General features: G+C 31.2%; 4 protein-coding genes across 7 annotated transcripts; 2 read left to right on the forward strand and 2 right to left on the reverse strand.

The window, feature by feature from the left end:
* Window positions 1–173: 173 nt before the first annotated feature.
* On the reverse strand, window positions 174–12,233 carry LOC108780041 (general transcription factor 3C polypeptide 1). The gene is made up of 15 exons (XM_018547617.1): window positions 12,152–12,233; window positions 11,699–11,892; window positions 10,567–11,458; window positions 9,065–9,836; window positions 7,950–8,787; window positions 7,399–7,644; window positions 6,613–6,891; window positions 5,410–6,345; window positions 4,079–5,114; window positions 3,379–3,929; window positions 2,915–3,206; window positions 2,310–2,538; window positions 2,045–2,237; window positions 1,630–1,726; window positions 174–939 (listed from the first exon to the last, which is right to left on the reverse strand). The coding sequence occupies exons 1-15, from the start codon at window positions 12,231–12,233 to the stop codon at window positions 845–847; spliced, it is 6,732 nt and encodes a 2,243-aa protein (XP_018403119.1). The 3' UTR covers window positions 174–844.
* Window positions 12,234–12,824: 591 nt separating this feature from the next.
* LOC108780059 (protein CNPPD1) lies at window positions 12,825–15,624 on the forward strand. Its single transcript, XM_018547645.1, has 5 exons — window positions 12,825–13,061; window positions 13,286–13,379; window positions 14,267–14,472; window positions 14,558–14,686; window positions 14,797–15,624. The coding sequence occupies exons 1-5, from the start codon at window positions 13,017–13,019 to the stop codon at window positions 15,562–15,564; spliced, it is 1,242 nt and encodes a 413-aa protein (XP_018403147.1). The 5' UTR covers window positions 12,825–13,016; the 3' UTR covers window positions 15,565–15,624.
* Window positions 15,625–16,039: 415 nt separating this feature from the next.
* Window positions 16,040–19,519, reverse strand: LOC108780051 (uncharacterized). Of its 4 annotated transcripts, XM_018547637.1 has the most exons (8): window positions 19,063–19,516; window positions 18,663–18,931; window positions 18,024–18,149; window positions 17,602–17,613; window positions 17,048–17,089; window positions 16,683–16,750; window positions 16,417–16,620; window positions 16,040–16,268 (listed from the first exon to the last, which is right to left on the reverse strand). In XM_018547637.1, the coding sequence occupies exons 2-8, from the start codon at window positions 18,916–18,918 to the stop codon at window positions 16,185–16,187; spliced, it is 792 nt and encodes a 263-aa protein (XP_018403139.1). In that variant the 5' UTR covers window positions 18,919–18,931; window positions 19,063–19,516; the 3' UTR covers window positions 16,040–16,184. The 4 variants fall into 4 exon arrangements, with proteins under 4 accessions (XP_018403139.1, XP_018403136.1, XP_018403137.1 ...); XM_018547634.1 differs by having other exon boundaries at window positions 18,663–19,519; XM_018547635.1 differs by lacking the exon at window positions 17,602–17,613 and having other exon boundaries at window positions 18,663–19,517.
* Window positions 19,520–20,317: 798 nt separating this feature from the next.
* Nelf-E (negative elongation factor E) lies at window positions 20,318–21,758 on the forward strand. The gene is made up of 4 exons (XM_018547647.1): window positions 20,318–20,341; window positions 20,460–20,614; window positions 20,836–21,326; window positions 21,437–21,758. Exons 2-4 carry the CDS (start codon window positions 20,525–20,527, stop codon window positions 21,678–21,680), a joined length of 825 nt encoding a protein of 274 aa, XP_018403149.1. The 5' UTR covers window positions 20,318–20,341; window positions 20,460–20,524; the 3' UTR covers window positions 21,681–21,758.
* Window positions 21,759–22,016: the final 258 nt, after the last annotated feature.

Below are 22,016 nucleotides of genomic sequence, written 5' to 3' on the forward strand. Positions count from 1 at the left end.
ATTAACTTCAAGGTATCTTTATTACAATCTTATTACTGAAAAAAATTAAATAATAAAAATACAAAGTATTTTATATAAAAAAATATAGAATCATAAGTACTATAATAACTTCATGCGGAAATATTTTTCTAAATATATCATATATACAAAGGTATTAAATAAACACATCTTCCTATATTATAATAATATTATACATAGCAGATAAGCTTCGCGTAAATGCTCGCACGCTTTAAGCGCTTATAACCATCATTCTGTCTTTATCAGATATATTTATTTATTAGACGCAAAACAAGGATACAAGCGCTGAGAGCGTCCAAACTGAATGCAGTTATACAATAGATGTATAGATGACTAGTACGTTTCCATCTAACTCATGCATTTATAGATTTATACAATACACATGTACATACGCGATAGAAACATAAGGTCCTCAAAAAGTCCAGAAACGGTTGAAAACAAAGCATTTTTGAAAAAAATATTTCAAACAAAAATATAATAGTCGGGGGGTGTCAAGAGCTTTTCAAAACACTACAATAAAATTGTTTTTTGTTCAGCATTTTAAGTAAATAAAACTTGAACTTCAGCTTGAAAGTTATAGTATCACCGGCATTAGCATTACCCAAGGTATACCACATGGAGGTTTGCCTGATTGGATTTACACCAGATCAGTAAATACATCATTTTAAACCCTATAATTTTTTCCTGAAATATTTTTCTTAAAAATACTTTGTTTTCGAGATATTCAACTGTTTCCGGACTTTTGAGGACCTTGAATGTATGGTATATATATGTATATTACAAAATACATAATTACGGCATAAAATCTGTGTTACATGTTCTCGTATTATGTACTCAAGAGTATACTGAATTTCAATATAGCGTCTATGGCAGGTTCAAGTATTATTTCATCTTCAATGGACCAACCAACGGTATCTGTAGCTAAAATTAAACAAGGAAAATATAGTGAGAATGCATCACAATGAATTTGATAACAAAAAATAAATCAGATAAAAAAGATAGTATATATCAGAAAACAGCAAAAGTTTTGGATAAGATAACATAGGATATTTTCCACTTAGTGACATAAATGATCATCTTGTTTTATCTTTCTTGAGATTCCACAAATAACAAAGATAGAACAATACTTGTATCAATTTGTATCAACAAACAGTAAGTACCCATTATCTACCTGAGACTGTGTAACATTTGTAATAAAATTAAATCGCATTATATTATATAAAATTGTACTCTATCAAAATAATTTTATAGATTATATAAGACCAAAAAGCAAGTTATTTTAATTTAGTATACAAATATTTTTGATGTTCAAGAGATATTATCGAAATAGATATATCGTTAATCTTTTATAAATTATCATCTTTTTATGTTTAATCAGGAAAATAGAGATAATTTTTAAATATGAAGTAATATTACGGTCGGTACAAAAATTATTTATGAAGTAATATTTATGCACAGATAGATTGCAATATTTTGAGAACGTCACATGGAATGCATACAATAATTAATATAAAGAATACGAATATATTACTGTTGCTGCAGACATTAATTAACAATTCTCAAGTATTAGGAATCTAAAAATTTCCAATTTTAGTAATAATGATCACATACTTAGATTATTAATGTTAACTGTAGGTGGTGCAGAGAACAAAGTAACGCGCGTTTTCTTCAAGAGCTTACTCTCTAAACAGCCCAATCTGATTAGCATCTGCAAAAAATTATTTTCATTAAAAATTAGCTTCTTGCAATAATATCAAGAAGAAAATGTATATGACTGTATATTTTTTTACTAATAAGTTGTAGAAGTTCTATAATACTTATATCTAAACTTTAATAGAGCGAGTCTCGAATCCAGAAATATCGATTTACAAGTATGCTTTTAAGGCTTTCATGGATTATTACTATCTTTAAAGATACCAGAAGGGTTATCATCATGTTTTCATCCATTGCTAATACCAAATGGCACCGATAACCCGGAAACCTTCTGATATAATTTACAAGTATATAGACAATCAATAAAACGAACCTCAACTAATTCACGTGTATGATAGGGTTGTAGAACGGGAATAAATTTGTTTTGAATTTTCGCCATTGTGAGCCCAGGATGAAGCATGCAATAATTCAGGACTGCACCTAACATTCGATCTAAAACTTTGCGATTTAGTACACCATCTATACGTATCCATGGTCTTATCGCAACTTTTATTTCCTCAAAATTGCTGAAAGAGAAAATATCATTTTTTAAAAACTTCTGAAAAAAATTCTTTTTTTTTTTATACGTGATTTCATACGTGAAATCTAATTGCTGCGCTGATTTATATATATCCTTTTGTGGAAGTAAACGTATCCTTTGCTTATGCGTTCTTTTTCTTGTACGTAAATGGCTTTCCTCGTTAATCTCGCTACCTTCCTTTTTATCATCGTTCTCATTAATTATATCATTGTCCGTTTTCTCGTTTTTCTTCTCTTTGCTATCTTGGTTGTCCGATGATGTTGATGCTATCATATTATCTGTTTCGCCTGCAATATATTTATTCTAAGTGTTAATCTTAAAAAAAAAACAATATATTTAATGCAGATATTTTAATCCATTTAACAATTCAACAAATCTGGAGACGTTGATTTTTTAGTATTGTCATTTTATAATGCCAAGAAACACTATAAGGTATAGTAAAGCATGAAATACAAATTGACTATAATTAAAATATAATATTGTGTACGATAAAAACTCTATATTTAAAAAATTTTTTTAAATGGAATATATAGAAGTTGTAATACTAAAATATATCTTATTCATATAATTATTATAAATGGAAATTGAAATATTCATTTATTATTACAAAATAAATGCTTTAGCAAAACATGTGAAATTTAAAAATATAATATACTATATTACATTTTTGATTTGCATCTTTTTTATCGTGGATATTTATATCTTTTGCATCCATCTCAGCGTTTGTTTCAACTATTTTCCCCTGATGCATTGTGGAATATATACTATCCTTAAATGGTATTAAGGATTCTTGTTCAAGACGATGTATTTTGCAGGAATTAATTAGCCAAGGATCCAGATAACTATGATGAATATACCGTGGTTTAGTAACACCAGAGCGTAAAAATATACGATTTTTTGTTAAAAGCGAAACGATGTTATACAAGTCTTCTCCTTGCTCATTGAAGAACTTATCCTAAACAAGATAAAAGAAAAACGATTTTTTAAAGTAATTAAGTAAAATATTTTTAGGAAAACTGTTGATTTAAAATGTAAAAAAATCGCTGAAAGATAATAAAAAAAAGAAAAAAAATTGCGCGCGCGCGCTCTCTCTCTCTCTCTGTCTCTCTCTGTAACGAATAAATTACCAGCAACTCCTGTGAACAGACGCCGATTTCTTTCTTCTCCTGGACAAATTTATATATTGCATCGACATAATTCCAGTTAATTGCTCTAGTTAATTCTTCGTTTTTCATCATGAAATCGTTGTAATCCTTGTCAGAAATACCGTTCTTCGGAAAAACAGCCATCTGATTTAACTCGCTGAGAAAATCGTTTACAGTCTCAATCTTCAGCGGTATTAATTGACTGGGCACCGAATAACCTTGAAAATTCTCAACATTGTTTGATGTTTCTGTAATTGAAGATGATGATAATTCCAAATTATAGAATATCCTGAAGCTATTAACCACAAAGTATTCGTGCGCGTGATGACTGTCGGTCATCGAAAGATCGTTTAGCTCTTCCTTCATTCTCAACATGGATATTCTAGTATATTTCTTTTGGACGTCATTTGTAGCCTCTATCTTGTTGCAAGAACTGAAGTAATTCATCTTAGGCGATATGTTCTTGATAATCTCACTAACACGTCGAGAAATCCGAGTTATATCGGTCATATTGTTTGGCTGTATCAAAGAATCTGGAATTAAAACAATATATATTATTTTAAACAAATCAATTATAAAGTTTAATTGGAAATCACAATTTAATTTAATATTGCATATAAACTATTTATTTTCTAATTATTTCTAGAGATAAAAATTTTATAATCATAAAAATATAATACACCTTCATCCTTCATCTGCTCCTTTAATTCATTCATCGATTTAAGAGATTTGGAGCTATTGAAAAATATGTTGTCGATGCTTCCAAAATCTTCACATAATTCTTCTTCAAGCATCTTTGATTCCTCGTTTTCTTCTAAGTCCTCGAAATCTATCGAATCTTCGGAAAGAGAGTTTAATCTTCTTCTCTTCGACGACTGCTCTTCGCAGTCTGTAGAATCTTCCTCAATATTAGATCTCTTTCTTGAAGAACGATTTGCACGCGTTTTCTTCTTACTTTGCTCATTAGAACGATCCTTCGGATTCGTCTCTTTGTGTTTGTTACTTTTATCAAGTAATCGCTTCTTGTCAAGTGATGTATCTTCAGTTTTCTCATATTGGTTTTCTTGTTTTCTTTTATTACTTTCTTCGTTTTTACAAAAGATCTTCGATGTTCGTTCTTCAAAATTGTCGTTCTCGACGGATCTCCTCCTCTTCAAAGAATTTTTTTGTGTTTTATGAGAAGTTCCAACTCCAGAAATTTCAGTATTCTGATCGTCGTCTTCAAAACTCTCAAGATTAAAACGGTAAAGTCTTGTTAAAATATCTTGGTATCTTTGGGCAGCTCTGAAATAAGTCTCATCTTTACCTTGATATCTTGCATCTAACATAATAATTTGATCCGGCATCTCAATGTCGAAGTCAATTTGATTGTTTGCTAAAAGATCATGCATAGCAGCGACAATGCCACTAGAAACTGGAATCTCAACACCGTTAAATGTTTCTTGTTCCTGTGAGGGGACAATGTTTTTTTGCTCCGAATACCACTGCAGTAATTTCGTAAAGACATTGTAAGATTCTTTAAAAACATCATAAGTCCATTTAGTTTGAAACCTATGAATATAGTTAATGCTTAGTTGATACTGTGAGCTGCTCAACGGCATATAGTTGCCATATTTCTTAATAGTTGCCAAGTGATGTTTTTTTACAGTCACCATTTGATCCGATTTGACCTTATTCAATGCTTGCTTTAGAAGGGCGTCCGAATAGTGTTGATACACCTTTAACAAAATAAGTTATTAGCCAATTAAAAATTTCTTGTAATACAATTTAAAAATTTTGGAAAGTTGTAAGCAATATAAAATTAACATATTGATTATATGTGTATTGTATTTTAGATAAACTCTACCTAAAAATAAACGATAAACAGAAGGAATAAAAATAAAAAAAAGAATATTATTCTTTAAGTGTAATATCTGTTAATAGATAAAAAAAATTAAATGTTAATTTTATATTATTCAACACATACATATTTAAAGATTTAACTTCATGAATAAAATATTTTATATTACATACCCAAAAGAGTTGGTAGGCCCAGGAACGCCTATCCTTCCCACAGCACATGGAACTGTGTATAACAGAATTAATAATCGCCGAATGAATGTCAGTGATGCTTCGCACATCCTTCGTAAAACCCTTATTATAATGTGGCTTCGTTGGATGGACCACTTCGAAGAAAAGATTAAATTCTTGCACTGTCTTTGGCATCGCCATATGCTTTTTTGGTTTAATCTCTGCAATATCGTAATACTTTTTCATGATATAATCTACAACCTCTTTAAAAATCTCTATTATTCGCTTCTCATACTCTGCTGAACTTGAACACTCGCTCTTTAATCTGTCTATCGCACCGCCGTATCGTTTATCGACAAACGGATCCTGTTTAACTTCCTCGATGCCCAACGCAACGCTGTTCACCGTGCGTGGTTGTCGTAACATATACATCAACCTACGCTGGCAGGCGCGCGAAGTCTTATTGTACGAGCTGTAAGAGTATGTTCGCAATACATCTCGAACCGTTATGAAACTGACCATCTGCTTGCGTGGATTTGGCGACAAGTAAGTCGATGCTACTTTGCACACTAGCAATATGTTGTCTTCGTGAGTGTCCCATTCCACTCGCAGCTTATTCATCCGCTGCATTGCCTGATAATCGTCCTCGTCGAATTTGACCCGTGCACTTTTCTTGCGCGGCACTACATGCCGCACAAAGGATTTCTGCCTTCTGGATTGATGCGACGACGGTAGAGCCTCGTACTTCCGTCCAGCAAGGTTGAGATGATCCTGTACCTTCTTTCGCAATTCGATCGCGCTGACGGCAGACGGTGGCGGTGGTCCCGAAATCTTCTTCAAACCATCATACTCTGTATACTTAACTGGTTTTACTTGAATTTTCGATAGATGCAAATCCCGTTGGCCTGTACTGGATTTTCTCTGAATCTTAGAAGTTTGCTGACAAAGAAAATATTTCATAAATAATACTGCAGTAAATATATTGCTATACAATTTATATACTGATAGTGATTTAATTTATCTTGATATTAGTCAATAGATTTATAAATTTTTATATATAAATAAAAATATCTCTTATCTAATATAAAAATATTTATTAGAAATTTTTTTTTATATTAAAAATATATTAGTCTAAAAAAATCTGAAACTTTAAAAAAAGAAAAAGATCAATTGTTTTTTTCTATCCCAAATGATTTTACTCTTTACCTGGGGATGTTTATAACTATTGCTTGACCAATTCCAATTGCGTTTCAAATGAGCAAAGAGAGCTGAATCAGTACCAGCCGCTCCTTTATGATCTCCGGGAACTACACCGACATCTCTTTCTACGGCCTCTTTAGGATTGCATGCTGCAACTGCTTCGATCATAGCAGCCTTTTTACTTAAATCCTCAAGTAGGATATCCTTGCCATGTACCACCAGCCTACCGCCAAGTAGAGTATTAACACAAATAGTCCACATTTCATACCAATATTTTTCAACGGCCTGTAAAGAAATAAAATATTATTAATGAGATATTAATGAGATATCATTTTTTGTAGAATAACTCGATTAGTCCTTAAAATATTAATAGAAAACACTTTTTATTTATTTACTTAAATCTATTAAATCTTAGTTTTTTAAAGACTGTATGACTTTCATATACAAAATAGTATTGCTTATTATAATAGTAAAAATTACAATATTACTGTAATATAATAAGATGAAGCAAAAATTAGTTTTAAAATAAATTATACTAGAAAATTGATTACTGATATATATGAATAGAATCCAATAATCAATATATATTTTTTAAATCAAAGATTATAATATAAATGATTATCATTTTCGACAGCAGTACTTTTCGAGATAAAAAAACAAAAATCATATATAATTTCTTGATGTTTAGAATTAAATTTATCCCACAAAATTAAAAATAGAAATTTAGAAGATTTAAACATTTTTTTTAAATATTTTTTATATATTCTTAACGACAATATTAATCAACATTACCCGCGTGCGATCGAAGAAGTACTTAGTCGCTGGATACGTCTTATCTTCGATCTTATGATAGCCCGGTGCCGAAGACGTCGTGTCCATCAGTTCTGTGCGTCGGTTAATGTAGATGAACACTTGATCTTTGTCTTTCAGTCGTTGTGGACCAAACTGCACTAGACCAAGGTAGCATAATCTGGTGATAGTGTCATGGATATTAAATATATACTTCCGTGCATGTAACAAACTATTGCGTATGGTAACCTAAAAATTTAAAAAAAGTCTTTGAACAAAATCAGCATTGTTAATAAAATTTAAAAAAGATCGTTAAAAACAATAAGCACAAACATAAATCTTATAACAAGGATAATTAATACAAAGATATAAAAGCCATTAATGTCAGTAAAATAACTCGCATTCTATCTTCAAAGATCGAAGCTCATATCTAACTTTCAGTTAATTCGCAGAATAATAAAAATCATGATTACTAATATTCGAAACTGTTTAATCGAGTCATATTTTTAATCTTACTATAATATGTATAAGATCCTCAAGAATTTCAAACGCACCGGAAGGTTTTTGACGAGGTAATGTTGTCTGATTGGATGATTTAAATAACGATCTAAATCCGGGATCACGAAGGTAATATTATGTATCTTGGTGAAAATCGACAAGGGCAGCCCTAACAGAATATCGCACATCAACGCCCAGCCTTCGGACCATCCGTTGTGTTTAGGTAAAGGTGGAACAAACATCTTCCAATTTACTTCGGTGTTGTAAATGGTACTAAACTCTTTAACGAGATCGTCGCTGATTTCGTATCCATTAGACCTGAGCATTTCTACCTGCTTTTCCTGAGATAATATCGGTATACCAGGATGATCGTAAACCAGATAGAAGAGCAGAATATGCATTGTTCGCATCCTAACAAATTTCGGACTAAAACCGTAACGTCTACCAGCTTTGGCATCGTACTTGTAGTTTATGGAAGATGATTTAGTCGCTGCCTTATTGAGTTGCAATTGCTCCTTAGGTGACTTGTCTGTTTTCTCTTGCTTATCTGTCTTCTTCACCTGCACTCTCCTTTGAGACGCTAATAAGCAAAACTTGACCTTTGCTTGCTCAACAGCTGACTTAATTACAGTATGATTAGTGTCAATGTTAGGATCGCAAATAAATGTTAAATTCTTTTCACGTCCATTTGCACTCAAGGTCAACTTGATGTTCTTCACCAGGTTATCTTTAGCAAGTTTCTGTAACAGTCTGATGAGAGACTTCTTGTCAATCTTCACATCGTAACCCTCTTTATCTTCTTCCTCGCAAATCAGCTTCATGAGTTTCGCGGTATCATCAATCACTTGATTTTCTTTCACTGCCTCGATTATCAGATTGGCACGTCTTAACAATCTAAATACATATCAATAGAAAATATTTAATAATATTGATATCTCTACAATGAAAAAATTTGTCTTTGTATTTCTATAAATTTAAAAATATTCAAAAATTACAAAAATATAAAATTTACATTACAGAAGAATAAACAAAATTATATATGCAAAAGTTAGATAGCATTTATATATTCTTTTTTAACTAATATATACATTTCTCTCTAAGAACAATGATTTAATCTATCTATTAATTTAATTAACCATTTATTTATGCTTATTTGCATATTTATACAAACCTATATGTAATATTAGAGTTTCTCTTCTCACTATTCTGCACAATTTCCATAAAACCAAAGATTTCACTAATTCCTTTTGCAGTGCGAATGGGCTTTTGCATTATCAAATTTGTTTTTATACTATTATAAAATGACGTAGCTTTAGCATCATTAATTATTTGCTGCAAAGACGTATTTAAATTATCGAAATTTTCTTTTTCCTTCTCTCTCTTCGCATTAGTATCAAGACATTTTCTCCTCATTAATAAAGATTTCGACGTCGTGCATCTGTATTTAGATCGAATTTTTGACAAACGATACTTGTGTAGAATTCTATTGACAACATAAAACAAATTCTTTAATTCTGTTTCCTTTCTGGGACAATTTTCATCTGCATATTTATCTTCCTCTTTATCAAGAATCTTATCTTTATCAATAACTGGTGCATCAACATTATCAACTTTATCAATGTGATGGTCAGAAGAGGAGTTTTTACTTGTCTGATCATGGATCACTGGGTACTTTTCATTTTCTGCTTGCAAGGACGTTTTATTCTTCAGATTTTCTTTAGTTTTATTGGTTATTTTCATGGAGAGTTCCTTAATCTTATGTACCTCTTTATTAAATTGCTTACTCATTTTGCTGTTTTCTTCATATTTCTTTGAAACATATTTTGTAATCCTTTGCCGACCTACATCATTCATGTATGTTGCAGCAATACCCGATTTTACCACATTTCTCATAAATGATCTAGATTGTAATTTAGTAAGACCCATTTCCTTTCCTAACTGAGCTAAAAATTATATAATATAAAATTTCTTAATTTCTATTTGCCTGTAGTTCGAAAATTAAATAAAAAAATATAATATATATTAATTTTTTTTGTAATACACTAGAACTCCGTTTACACACATACACACATACATACACTTCATTTATAATCAATTTCTTCACTTCCAAATAAATTGCGGATAACTTCATTCAGGAAATATCTCCATTTTCTAGGAAATATCTCCTGGATGAAATTATTTAGAGATAAAGAAATTAGGACATTACGAACAAATTCATGTTAAATATCCGAACTTACAGCTGAGCTATTACCGAAATTACAACGCTATAATTGGGGTAATAGGTACTCGACCTGCTCTACTTCAGTTTTTCTGAACAGAAAGAAAAGTTATTGAACATCTTATCCAAATTGGTTATCCAAATTGGTTATCAAAATTGTACTCTAACATGTTCAGATGTATATAAACAGAGTTGTACTATATTACAATAATTTGAGCATAAATTCGTAAACTCAAATAACAAAATTTTAAAATAACGTTTACAAATCATACGACATCTTTAATTAGGTTTAATTCATAGTTATACATATAAAAATAGTCAATTCCAGTTATTCCATTCTTCAGAAGAATAAATATACAATTGATCAATTTCATATAACTATGGATATTATTGAACCTGATTAAGGATGCTGTGCAAATGTAGTCAATTACAGAAATCTATGATTTACTACTAACCTTGAGATATACCTTCTGCTTGACTAGCTTCAATAATAGCGTTTGTTTGTTTCAGATATGGAACATTTACCAAATGATTAGATATATCCAATTCAACAAGGTCTTCATCATCTTCTTTCTCTTCTTTGTTCCATATATCAGCAACATTCACATCTGGATATAATACCTGCACAGCTCTAATCTTTTTCTCTTTTGAAGGATCTTGTTTTTGCCGCCACTCGCTGGGCTCTGCATTAGGATACAATGTTCTATATGGTACACAGATGTCTGTCTTTACGATTTTTTGAAAAAAGGCAGTTCTAAACAGTTTCTTGATAGAATTCTCAATTCCAAGCTTCTTTTTAATCTCATCGTACTCAGCCACGCCATTGTCTTTGAATCGTAAAATATCAAGCACCTGTTCCGCTAGATAAATCATTTTTGGCTTTCGTTCCACATAGAATCGTGGTAGATGTAACAGACTACCACTGTTGCAATGGCCGGAGCTCTTTTGATGATGTATTTGCTTTGTGATCAATTTGTGCTGCAGTAGAAACTTTCGATGGTAGAACAAGGTTTTTGGATCTTGTCTAAGCGCAGCTAAGCTGAGTTTGCCTTGGGTGACTTCACCATGATAACGAGATCGGCCTACTCTCTCTAAAAAGCAATACTGCATAATACTCAGTTTCAATATTGGACTTACTTCAACACCCATCAAAGCTTGTGACCTAACGCACTGAGATGCTACAATTATCAAACCTCGTCCATATTTTTCTGTCACCTTGTCTAAACTTGTATTCTTTACATTACTTGTGATATCTTTTCTTGTGTAATATGTGGAACAAGATCCCATTACACCTGTCTTAAGATCTTGAACAGGACAATGGGGGTAAATATCTAGTGGAACATTTGGCTAAAATTTGAAAAGTTAAAAGAATATAACAAAAATTTTTAAATAACAAAAAATACAAGTCAAATTTGAAATAGAATTAAAGTATTAAGATATCAAATTGTTTTGTAATCACAAAATCATTTTATAACTTAATCTTCTTAATGAAGTAGCGAATAGTTTAATATTTCTTAAAGTTTCACAAAAAAAATATTTTATATAAATTTATACAAGAATTATTGTATTATACCTTAATATACTTACTGGTTCAAGTATAATACCAAGATCAGGATGTACATATTCATAACGATCGAATATCACAAGTGCATCTCGGGATGTCTCCAATTCATAAAACTGAAAATCCTTCACTTTCTTGCATATTAACCATATCTGTTCCATGAAGGATTTAGAATATGGTAGAGAATCATTGAACCTGTTTGCTAATCGCATCCACAATGCTAAAAATAAGAAATAGGAACTAACAAAAAATGTATTAATGCATTATTTATAACAAACAAATAAAAGAATAGCATGCAAAGATAAAAATAAAGCTAAATCAACAAGATACATATATATTTAAAAACTATGTAGATTTAAACAATAATTAACATAGTCCATTGTAATAAAAAAAACTAGATAAATTATTATGATAATCTGATCTTTTATATCTAGAATAATATAATATTTATATAATATATAAAAGTAAAATCAAATAACCTTGTAAAGTAATGCCGTCTAAGCCTTCCAAAGCAACTTCATCAACGACCGCCTCCACTAAATTACATGACGGATAAGCCATGCTTTATTAACAGCGTTGTATCTAAATACAATGAATACAATAATAGCTTTTTTAAAGTTTTGCACAATTAATAATTTTAAAGATTCAAAAGTTTTAGTGAGTTCTGTAAATCATGGAACATGTATACAACCATGGGTAAATGTAATCAACTGTAAAGTGCAACCACAATAGAAGAAATAAAGATTAGGAATAATAAGAAATTTAAACCTATCAGAAACCGTGTATTCCAGTGTATTCAATTTCTAATAAGTCGAAACGTATTATTCCTTATTCCTTCTATTGTGGCTGCACCCTAATCATATATTTTTTGTAGTTGCACTCATGTACTACGTCTGTTGGCGTTGCTTATACTTTTTATTTGAGATCTCCAAAAATATTTAACGTAAAAAGCAAATAAGGACGAAGATGCAGAAAGTGCAAGTAACGTGAACAGATCGCTACTTTTAAATGTCGCTCGTATTTGATTGGTTCTCGTCTTTAAATCCAATAACAACCTCGAACGACGATTCGTTGATTCGTTTTCGTATCAAGTGATTTTGCTACGCTTGTTTGCACTATCTCGTTATTTTGTATGTTCGTGATCGAGGATGAGTAGGATGAGCCTAACCTAAATTAATTGTGCGTGCTACTTAGAGATACAGAGTAATTTACGTTCTTGCAAAACTTTACGTCACATCGATGAAGTGATTGTCTGGATTACATTTTCCGATAACTCCTTCAGCCGAACCGTGTCATAAAAATATTGCAGAGAAAGTTTATGGTGAAATTCACGGATATCCGACAATGATGAACAGCTGGCGAGGCACAAACATGCCAACAAATTCAAAGGTAAAATCTTACATATATACAAATTTATGATTGAAACATTATTTTCAATTTAAAATACAATTATATATAATATATTGCAATAATTATCTGTTGTTATCAAAAACAATTAACTGAGCAGAAATTTAAAAATGTTTGAAGATTGATTGAGAATAATTTCGTTTTTTCCATTGTTTAATAAACGGAAAAAAAATTCTTGATAAATTTTGTTATTTATTTTACTGCAGGACTTGGAACATAATGAGTTTATGAAACGTATAAGAAAGTCATTATATTATTCCAAGTTACCAGTGATTAACTGCTTGAGTTTACCAGTTACAGGTCAGTATGACATTAAATTATAAACTAACAATTAGAATCTATTGATACATGAAAATAATTTGTCATTTTAAATTGTTATCTTTTATATTAATAAACAATCATTTATAATTGATACATTATTGTCTAATAAATTAAAATTTGTGTAACACTTTAATGTGGTTAAAAGAAATTTTATGTTATTAAATATACTATTTTTACTATAATATATTATTTTATCTGAGAGAATAGTGTTTTTGTGTTACATGAATACAAATATTTCTTTAAAAAAAAGATTTAAGGAACAAAAAGTCCTAAAATATCAATTTTCAATATTTGTCTTTAGTTTCATTAAATTAAATTTATAAATTTGATAACATCTGATCTGATAAATTTATAGTCTGATAACATTTTATTATACGTGCTCTAATTTTAAATATTATTCTGTCTAAAAATAATTTTATTTTATGAAGAATAACAAAAAATTTTATTTACATGCAATAGCTAAGAAAGCGATTTGATTTATATATATTATCTGTCTCTCAAACAATTCTAATTTCTATCATAGTTATATATCCATTTTTTTGTAACATTACTTCTTTGTATTTATATATATTATTTGCTATTCTGTTTTTAATTTATATATCTATAACTCACGTTCCTTTTTTTGTCTCTATCTTTCCTTAATTTCTTCTCCATTTTTTTTCAAAGTTTCTTTATCACTTTTTCTCTTGTATCTAATTCCTGTTTAAAAGCTTTCTTGTCTTTTCATCTAATTTTATGTGTAAACTTGTGTTATTCGTACTTTTTTCACAAAATAAATATTTCTCACTACCTTAACTCAACATATCTTAACTAATACACATATTAATAAAGCATAATTCATAAATTAATTTCTTTTGTATTTTTAGAATTGGCAGCCGAACTTTTTACAGAGGTGAAAAGCAGTCATACATTGGAAAGACTCGATGTCGAGGAAGCAAGCAGAATATCCAGAAACACATGTGTTTCTCCTTGCTCACTTGTGTTGGCTTTGCTGTATATTGAAAGATTAAAAAATTGTAATCTAGAATATCTTCATCAAGTAGCGCCGTCTGAGCTATTTTTGGTTTCTTTGGTAATTTATTATTTTTGTATTTTGACATGTCAATGTGATACAACTTTTAACATCATTTAAGTGAATTTTTGTTAATGCTTGTTAGATGGTAGCAAGTAAATTTTTGCACGATGATGGTGAAGAAGATGAAGTTTTCAACAAAGAATGGGCAAATTCAGGACAAGTGACTATAGCTCGAATGAATAAATTGGAAAAAGATTTTCTTGCTGCAATCGTAAGTAACATCTTTTGTACATTATCTAAAATTTATATAATTTATAATTTAATTATTAATTGACTATGTATTTATTTATCAAAATAGATTTTGTCATTTTTATATCATAGGACTGGACAGTGTTGGTAAAGAACCAAGACTTTTGGGAAAGGTTGCAAGAACTAGAGAAAAAGGTGGCATTTCGAGAAGTACACAAGCGCAGATGGTGTACATATACAGAATTGAATTGTTTGATGAATTCCGTTCAGTTGATTAGAATTGCACAAACCTTAATTAGTGTGTCTTCGATCTGCCTGGCAACTTATGCTGCTGGATTGGCGACTCTCCTAGGATCAACTCTGATTGCCAATTTTATTGTGCAAAGTTGCTTACCCGGGATATCGCTTAGTTCGAGACAACCAACGAATTTATCAGTAAATCTCTCGTCAACCGATCTAACTGATACATTGATAAATACACAATCCCAGGAAATTAATGATGATGGTCTTCCGATTTCTGATTCTGAGAATATTGTAGTTTATTCTGCAATTGTGGAAACTGATGATGGTGATGATGATGTACAAGCCAGTTGGAAATGGTGGCAAAACTCAACGATGACTTGGCTGCCTGAGTATTGTTTAGAGAGCAATGTCGAAGTTATAAATTACACTGACAAATTATGCATTATCAATATCGACTTTCCATTCAATTCGACGCAAGCTATAAATATAAGGAAGATGGAGAAAATAGAGAAAACAGAAGATTTCGCACCGGAAGACCATCGCAACGTAAATTGGAAGGAAATACTAGACACAACTTTAAACTGGTTAGAACAAAACTGGAGACAATCGCATTACGAAAGTATCTTTCAGTCACCAGAATTAAAAATTTACTATTAGCTTGCTGATAAAAATTTGCCTGTTATAGACAACCTTTTTCAAAGGATATAAACAGATACATAAACCTATATTTTTTGTACTAACGTTTTGCAGTGAAATGTTCGATACTAACAGATCTGTTTTTCTCAATAAATATTCGATGTCGGCGCATACTACAAATGTTGTTTTACATCTAAAAGTAATTACATACTAGGGAATGAATAAGTGGTTTTTGTGGAAGACTGATATTAAAACAAATTTTTATTCTGGTTTAACTCTGATCACACACACATATAAGCTTCTTTTTTTAAATAGATTTTGCATCGGATTAAAGCCTCGTGAAACACAATAGGTTTAAAAACCTATTTCATCTTTAAAAAACAATCATAATATTGCACACAAATTTTATCCTATCTATGTAATTCTATACTATACACATTCTATACATTTATATATTAAATATTTTGTAATACTGAATTTGATGGAAATCGTGTTATTTACGATAGTTGAACATTAAAATTATAAAAGTTTGTAGGCATTTGTGTAAAATAAAATACTTATTGTGGGATATTTGCGGCCTGTCCTACATACTAAGTTTACTAAATTAATTCGTTTTTCTCAGTCGTTTTTTTTTTGCTAATTCAGTTACCATTGCGGAAAAGCGCGGCTAACGGTATAGGTGTCATGCCAATAATACATCCAATCGTAACACCGATAACTCGACCCTGTATTCAACAGAAAAATTACCTCGAATAATTTCACTGAAAAAGACCATCCTTTTAATTATCCAAAAATCTTTTTTACATAAATTTCATAGTACTCTTAATAATAAAATAAAAAAATATGCTATATATAATGAAATAACAATTGTACCACATTCGCAGCTATCCGTGTCCTAGGTAGATTCAGTTGTGCTAAGGTTAATTTAGGAGCTTCAAAGCCGATTTTTTGGGCAAACATCTCAACATAATGCACCGAACCGATTCCAATGACATCGGACACCGTGTTGCCCAGCGCTGCTGCTGCCATGGTGGAGATAGGAAACCTTCTGTTCAGCATCAATTCAATTTGATCGCCCTGAAACATCAATCTTAAGAAGTCAGCACATAGGAGACGATGGAAACCCGTAAGATACGTACAGCAACGATCATGATGAAGTTGTCAAGAAAACCAAATCCAACGAACGGAATTGCATTCGCAATCGCGACTGCAAAAATACAATTATCGTTCTACATTATTCATTTTTAACCGGAATGGATATTTAAATTATTATACATATGTAAAACTTCTACATATTTTGTCCAATTAGAATTTTCTTAAAATAGATCTATACCATTTAATAAATCTTTTTGCAGTAATGATAAATTTTTGAAAATAAAAGTATTATTTAATTTATATTTCACGAGCAGCAAAAAAGATAAATAAGATAAAAATGCGAATTACTTGCTAGTGAATATATAAATTCTCTGAATATAAATTCTCTGATATTAAAAATAATACATACCGAGTACCAAGTCTTTCGTGGATGGCTCTGCAACGTGTTCAACTGCAAAACACAAAAGATTCAATTTAAAAAGTTAATCTTATTTAATATGAAATTATATAATTACTTGAATGAAACTAGCAAGCATTAAATGCAATATGAAGTGAATTACTTTTATTGTTCGTAAACATCAAAATTGTATATTGTGACGTATTTTTAATGAATATGAATAAAAAAGGAATCTGTAGAAAATTCAAATGAAGAACAAATTTATTATAAGGAAAATATAAAGAAAAAGCTCTACAATTGAAGAAAAAAAATTATTTAACAAACTTAACAAAAATCATCATTTTATCCAAACAATTTTGCCTAATTAAGGATGAAAAATAATCTAGTCAAATAATTACTTCAAAAATAAAATTTGCAGGAAATACAAAAGAAAATATGAAAGAAATAATTCTATAATTTATAAAAATGTATTTGTTTAAAAGAGAGAAATTATAATAAGGACTAATTTCCATATTGGAGAAAAAGATTTTTTCAAAAATGAGAGAGAAAAGTGTCCAAAATATTACCTAACTGTGGCACTGTGGTTGACCGTGAAACATCCGAAAAGTTATGTCAGAATAGAAGCAGGCAAGAGAGTTAGTGTAATTAGAGGAAAAAAGAGACACAGAGAGTGCTAGAGAATTGAAGAGAAATCGAGAAAAAACGAGAAACTTACAGAATAGCATCCATGGAGATCGCATTGCAGGAAAAATATTCCATTATATCCAAAGTTACCATTAAATAACAGGGAGGTTAATTTTATTTTGCGAGATCTATAGGTAATAAATCTAAGTTAATGTTCATAACGTTTCATGAATATAACAACTGTTACACTGCATTAAAGACATTTTAAATGATCCTATACTTCTTTCTTTAATAGTACCAATGATTCAACGAATACGTGACATGTATAATTCAAAAAAAGATATAAAAATAACAATGTCCTTACCATACTTGCGGTTTAACCAATCATCTGGCATAGGGCAGTAGGTTCCTGTAGGATCCACCTCGCCTAACGATGGTATTTTGCTAGGTCTACCTAACTTGCTCCTCCATCGAATAGCAGCTAATTGACCTAGCAAAGACGCAAGAATTTTATTGTTTCTTTATGACATATGTATAAAGCTAAATATATCAAAGAAGATCAATATATCTCTCCTATCAGTGTATAATCTTGTAAAAAATTTTTTTTACTGTAAATCTTTAAAATCAGTATTATTCTCTAATTAAAAAGCAAACGCTTGTCTAATATAAGCATTTTATTATATGTTTCTTTATGATATATGTATAAAGCTAAATATATATAAAAGAAGATCAATGTATAATTATTTTCTACTATACATTATTAAGATCAGGATTTTAGCCTCATCTAGTTAAGTATAGCAAGTACTTGCTATAATGCAAGAATTTTATTTACATATATGTTTCTTCATGATATATGTATATATAAAGCTAAATATATAAGAGATCAATATTTTCTCCATCAATATGTAATTTTATTGTTAATCTTTAAGATGAGAATTAGCCTTTCGTTAAACATCAAACGTTTGTCTAAGATTACAAATTTATTGGAGCAAGCAATATCTACCTTCATAACCAGCCTTCTTCTCTGCTGATTTGCATTCGTTCAATGCTGTCAAGAACAAGCCACGCTCCTCCGAGGAGAGCTTTGACACCAACTCCTTCGCTTGCTGCTTCGTCAAGGCATCGACGATGGCATCGGGGGAAATCGGAGTTCTCACCGAAGAGAACATTTTCGAGCTCTGGTGAAACCAGCCCAGAACTCGCGAGACATCGGCGACGCACAATGATGTGGGACACTGTCGTGATAGCATACTATCCATCGACGATTTGCAACTGAAGCAATGCGGTCGTTTAACGCTGAGTCGCATAATATCCCTCGAGGTAAATCCTCGTCGACCAAGCGCCGTCACCGATACGCACATCTTATCTAGGTATAGGGGAGCGTTAAACGAATAGAGACTCACGCGTTGACACTTGTCTAATTTCTACGTGACCGTTCTCCCTTTCTCGAGAGGACAACCTCTCGGGAAGCATCTGGTGTAATCCGGTAAATGCGGGAACGCATTCAAGGACTCAGTGATGTCAGAGTCAGACTTGGTCAGATGTCAGACTGACTTGGAGTAACTTGGACTGACTCAGCTACTGGCGCCACTGTCCATAATACATCATGCCACTGTCAAGTGTCAATTACCAAGCATGGTGGAAAAGTCATGACACACAAAAAATTTTAAAATCGACAGGAGTGACTAGAATCCTGTATATAGAAGAGATTCAAAATCGAACTTCCAGTGGCAGTCTCCCATCAGAATCCGGATACCAATCATCACCTCCACCGCCGATATATTTGAACCGCTCCAATGTTATAAACATAAACTCTGTTTAAACATGCTCCGTACTCCGATAAGATTTGTTTACCAAAACAAATCAAATTACAGCAAGAATAATACCTTAATTTAAAAATCTATTAATGTAAAAGCGTAATGACAAGGAATCAATGCTGGACAAAGAGTCCGTATGAATTAACTCTCAATACGTAACAAAAAAAAAAACGCATAACAAATTCTTCTTAAATTTCCCTGCTTGGATTTCTGACTCAACTAAAGGATCATAAATACTATAATACAATACCACGCAATGAACGTATACAAATTCTACGACCACGTGTATCAGCTGTCAGCCTTTGTAAGCAACTGCGATTAGTGCGGTTACCAAGTAGTACTACTTGAGTCATTCTATCTTCATCGTCCATTAGACATGAGACAAGGATAGTAATACACAAATGGCGCTGATAGCGCGCTGTCCAAAAGCAGTCACAAGCTGCTTCACTTAGCGGCATGTTCAGATTCCCACCCGAGTGCTCCCTGGGTGTCATGTCATCCTTGTTTAACATTAGGCAAACAATAAGGATAGAAGGATATCTGAGTGGCACTCGGGTGGGAATCTGAACATAGCCTAGAAGGGGACATCCAATCAGAATACACATTAGACTACCAATCAGAAATTCGGACATCAAAGAACTGAATTTTGCATTTTTACTTTTAAAAACATTATAATAAATAAAATAATGCGCGATATATGCTCCTTATTTACGGTGCAAATACACATTTGCGAGCTAATATTTTATGAGATAAATATTACGTCATATGAGACTTTTTAATTTTTTTTAACATTTTTTAAAACAGTATTTTATTTTACAATTACCTCATTCTGGAAAAGTTACGAATATGCAGTATGGTACATAAGGTGAAATATTCAAAATTCAAATATCCCAGTCCCACCAGTGACCAGTCGGATGCAGAACTGTGTAGAACGTGTTTCTCTAATTTTGTCGAGTCGTAAAGTGTGTGTGTACACGTTGCAGGAAAACATACATATATACAATCTTCGTGTTAAAACGGGCTTAAAAAACTTTGTTGCTCATATTACATGCAAAATATGGTGTACCTACATTTTCCGTCAAACTTAACAGAGGAAGAATTGATGCTGCAGACTAAGTTCAGCAAGCTGAAGAGAAAGGTACAGGTTATGTTTTTGTATGAAATATATACGATAAAATTTAATTTATCTGTTAGATATTTACTTCTCAATTAATTTATAACGCAAAATTCGAATTTCTGTTTAATCTGCATGCAAAGGTCATCGTTTTTTCTAATAATTATTATTTCTGTGTATCTGTATATATATAGTTATCTTACCTTTCTTTTTGATTTTCATTAATCATTCCTCCCCCTTTCTAGAAAAAAGCGCTACAAGATCTAAAAGCTCCTAAACAAGAAGCAGAACGCATTCCTCAGGCTCCAAAACGGCCTACGGAAGCAAGAGATGCTCGCGAAGTAGCCAAGAAGTTGATTAAGTCTGGCGTGATCACAGCCCCAAAAACTCCTAAGCGACCGGAGCAAACTTTCAAGAGATCTCGTGGACTGGAAAGAAAGTTAAATAGTACAGAAAAGACGATTAGTTCTTACCAACCATTCTCAGCAATGCAGGAAGAAGAAGAAACGGAGATAGTAAGGCCCAAAGTCAAAGATTTATATAATAACTTTGTTGGTGCTCAAGACACTGGGGAAAGAAATACCAGTGACATTCCAACTCCTGCTAAACAAGAAATTAAACCACGTGCAGGAAATACAATATATGTATGTGGTTATAAAATAACAGAGGATTATCTAAAGAAGCACTTCCAAAGCTTTGGAAATATTGTTCATATTTCCATGGAACAAGAGAAAAAGTAAATATAAGTCATTTTGTTCTTATATACCTATATTATTCTCCACTCAAAGTTTTAGATATTTTCAATGCAATTATTAATAATCAATTCTGTTCTTTTTTTACGTGTAGCCATGGGTTTATAACCTTTGAAAAGGCTGAATCAGCTGAGAGAGCCATAAGTGAAATGGATGGTAGCATGGTTTCATCCATCCAATTAAAAGTATCATTAGCAAGGAGACAGCCGATAATAGAGACGGTTAGCGACACTATGTCCAGTTCTATGTGGTCACCGATAGCGGCTAATTATTCACAGAAAAGTGCACATAAAGACAGACGGGAACTTAAAGTATACGAAGAGGATCTCTTCCAGTAACTAGGTATTTTTGTTGGCAATAATTTTTTAAATGCAATATTGTATATAAAAAATACCTATGTTACCAATATACTATTATGATATATTATGATATTTTGTAATCTCTACTTATTTAGAAATATAATTAATATATCTATCAACAAATTTGAATAGCAAACATCTACTCTATATGTAATAACTGATTTATTATTATAATTATAACAAAATTCATAATAGTGTGGAAATATTCATTAGTATATAGCTGTAAGAAAAAATATTATATAAACGAATCTTTTTAAAACCAGCTGAATCTTAATTTTTCATTTTCTTTGTTTTCTTACATTGATTGATTTAATT

Source organism: Cyphomyrmex costatus, unplaced genomic scaffold (genome assembly GCF_001594065.2).
Source record: "Cyphomyrmex costatus isolate MS0001 unplaced genomic scaffold, Ccosl1.0 scaffold666, whole genome shotgun sequence".
Lineage (NCBI taxonomy): Eukaryota > Metazoa > Arthropoda > Insecta > Hymenoptera > Formicidae > Cyphomyrmex > Cyphomyrmex costatus.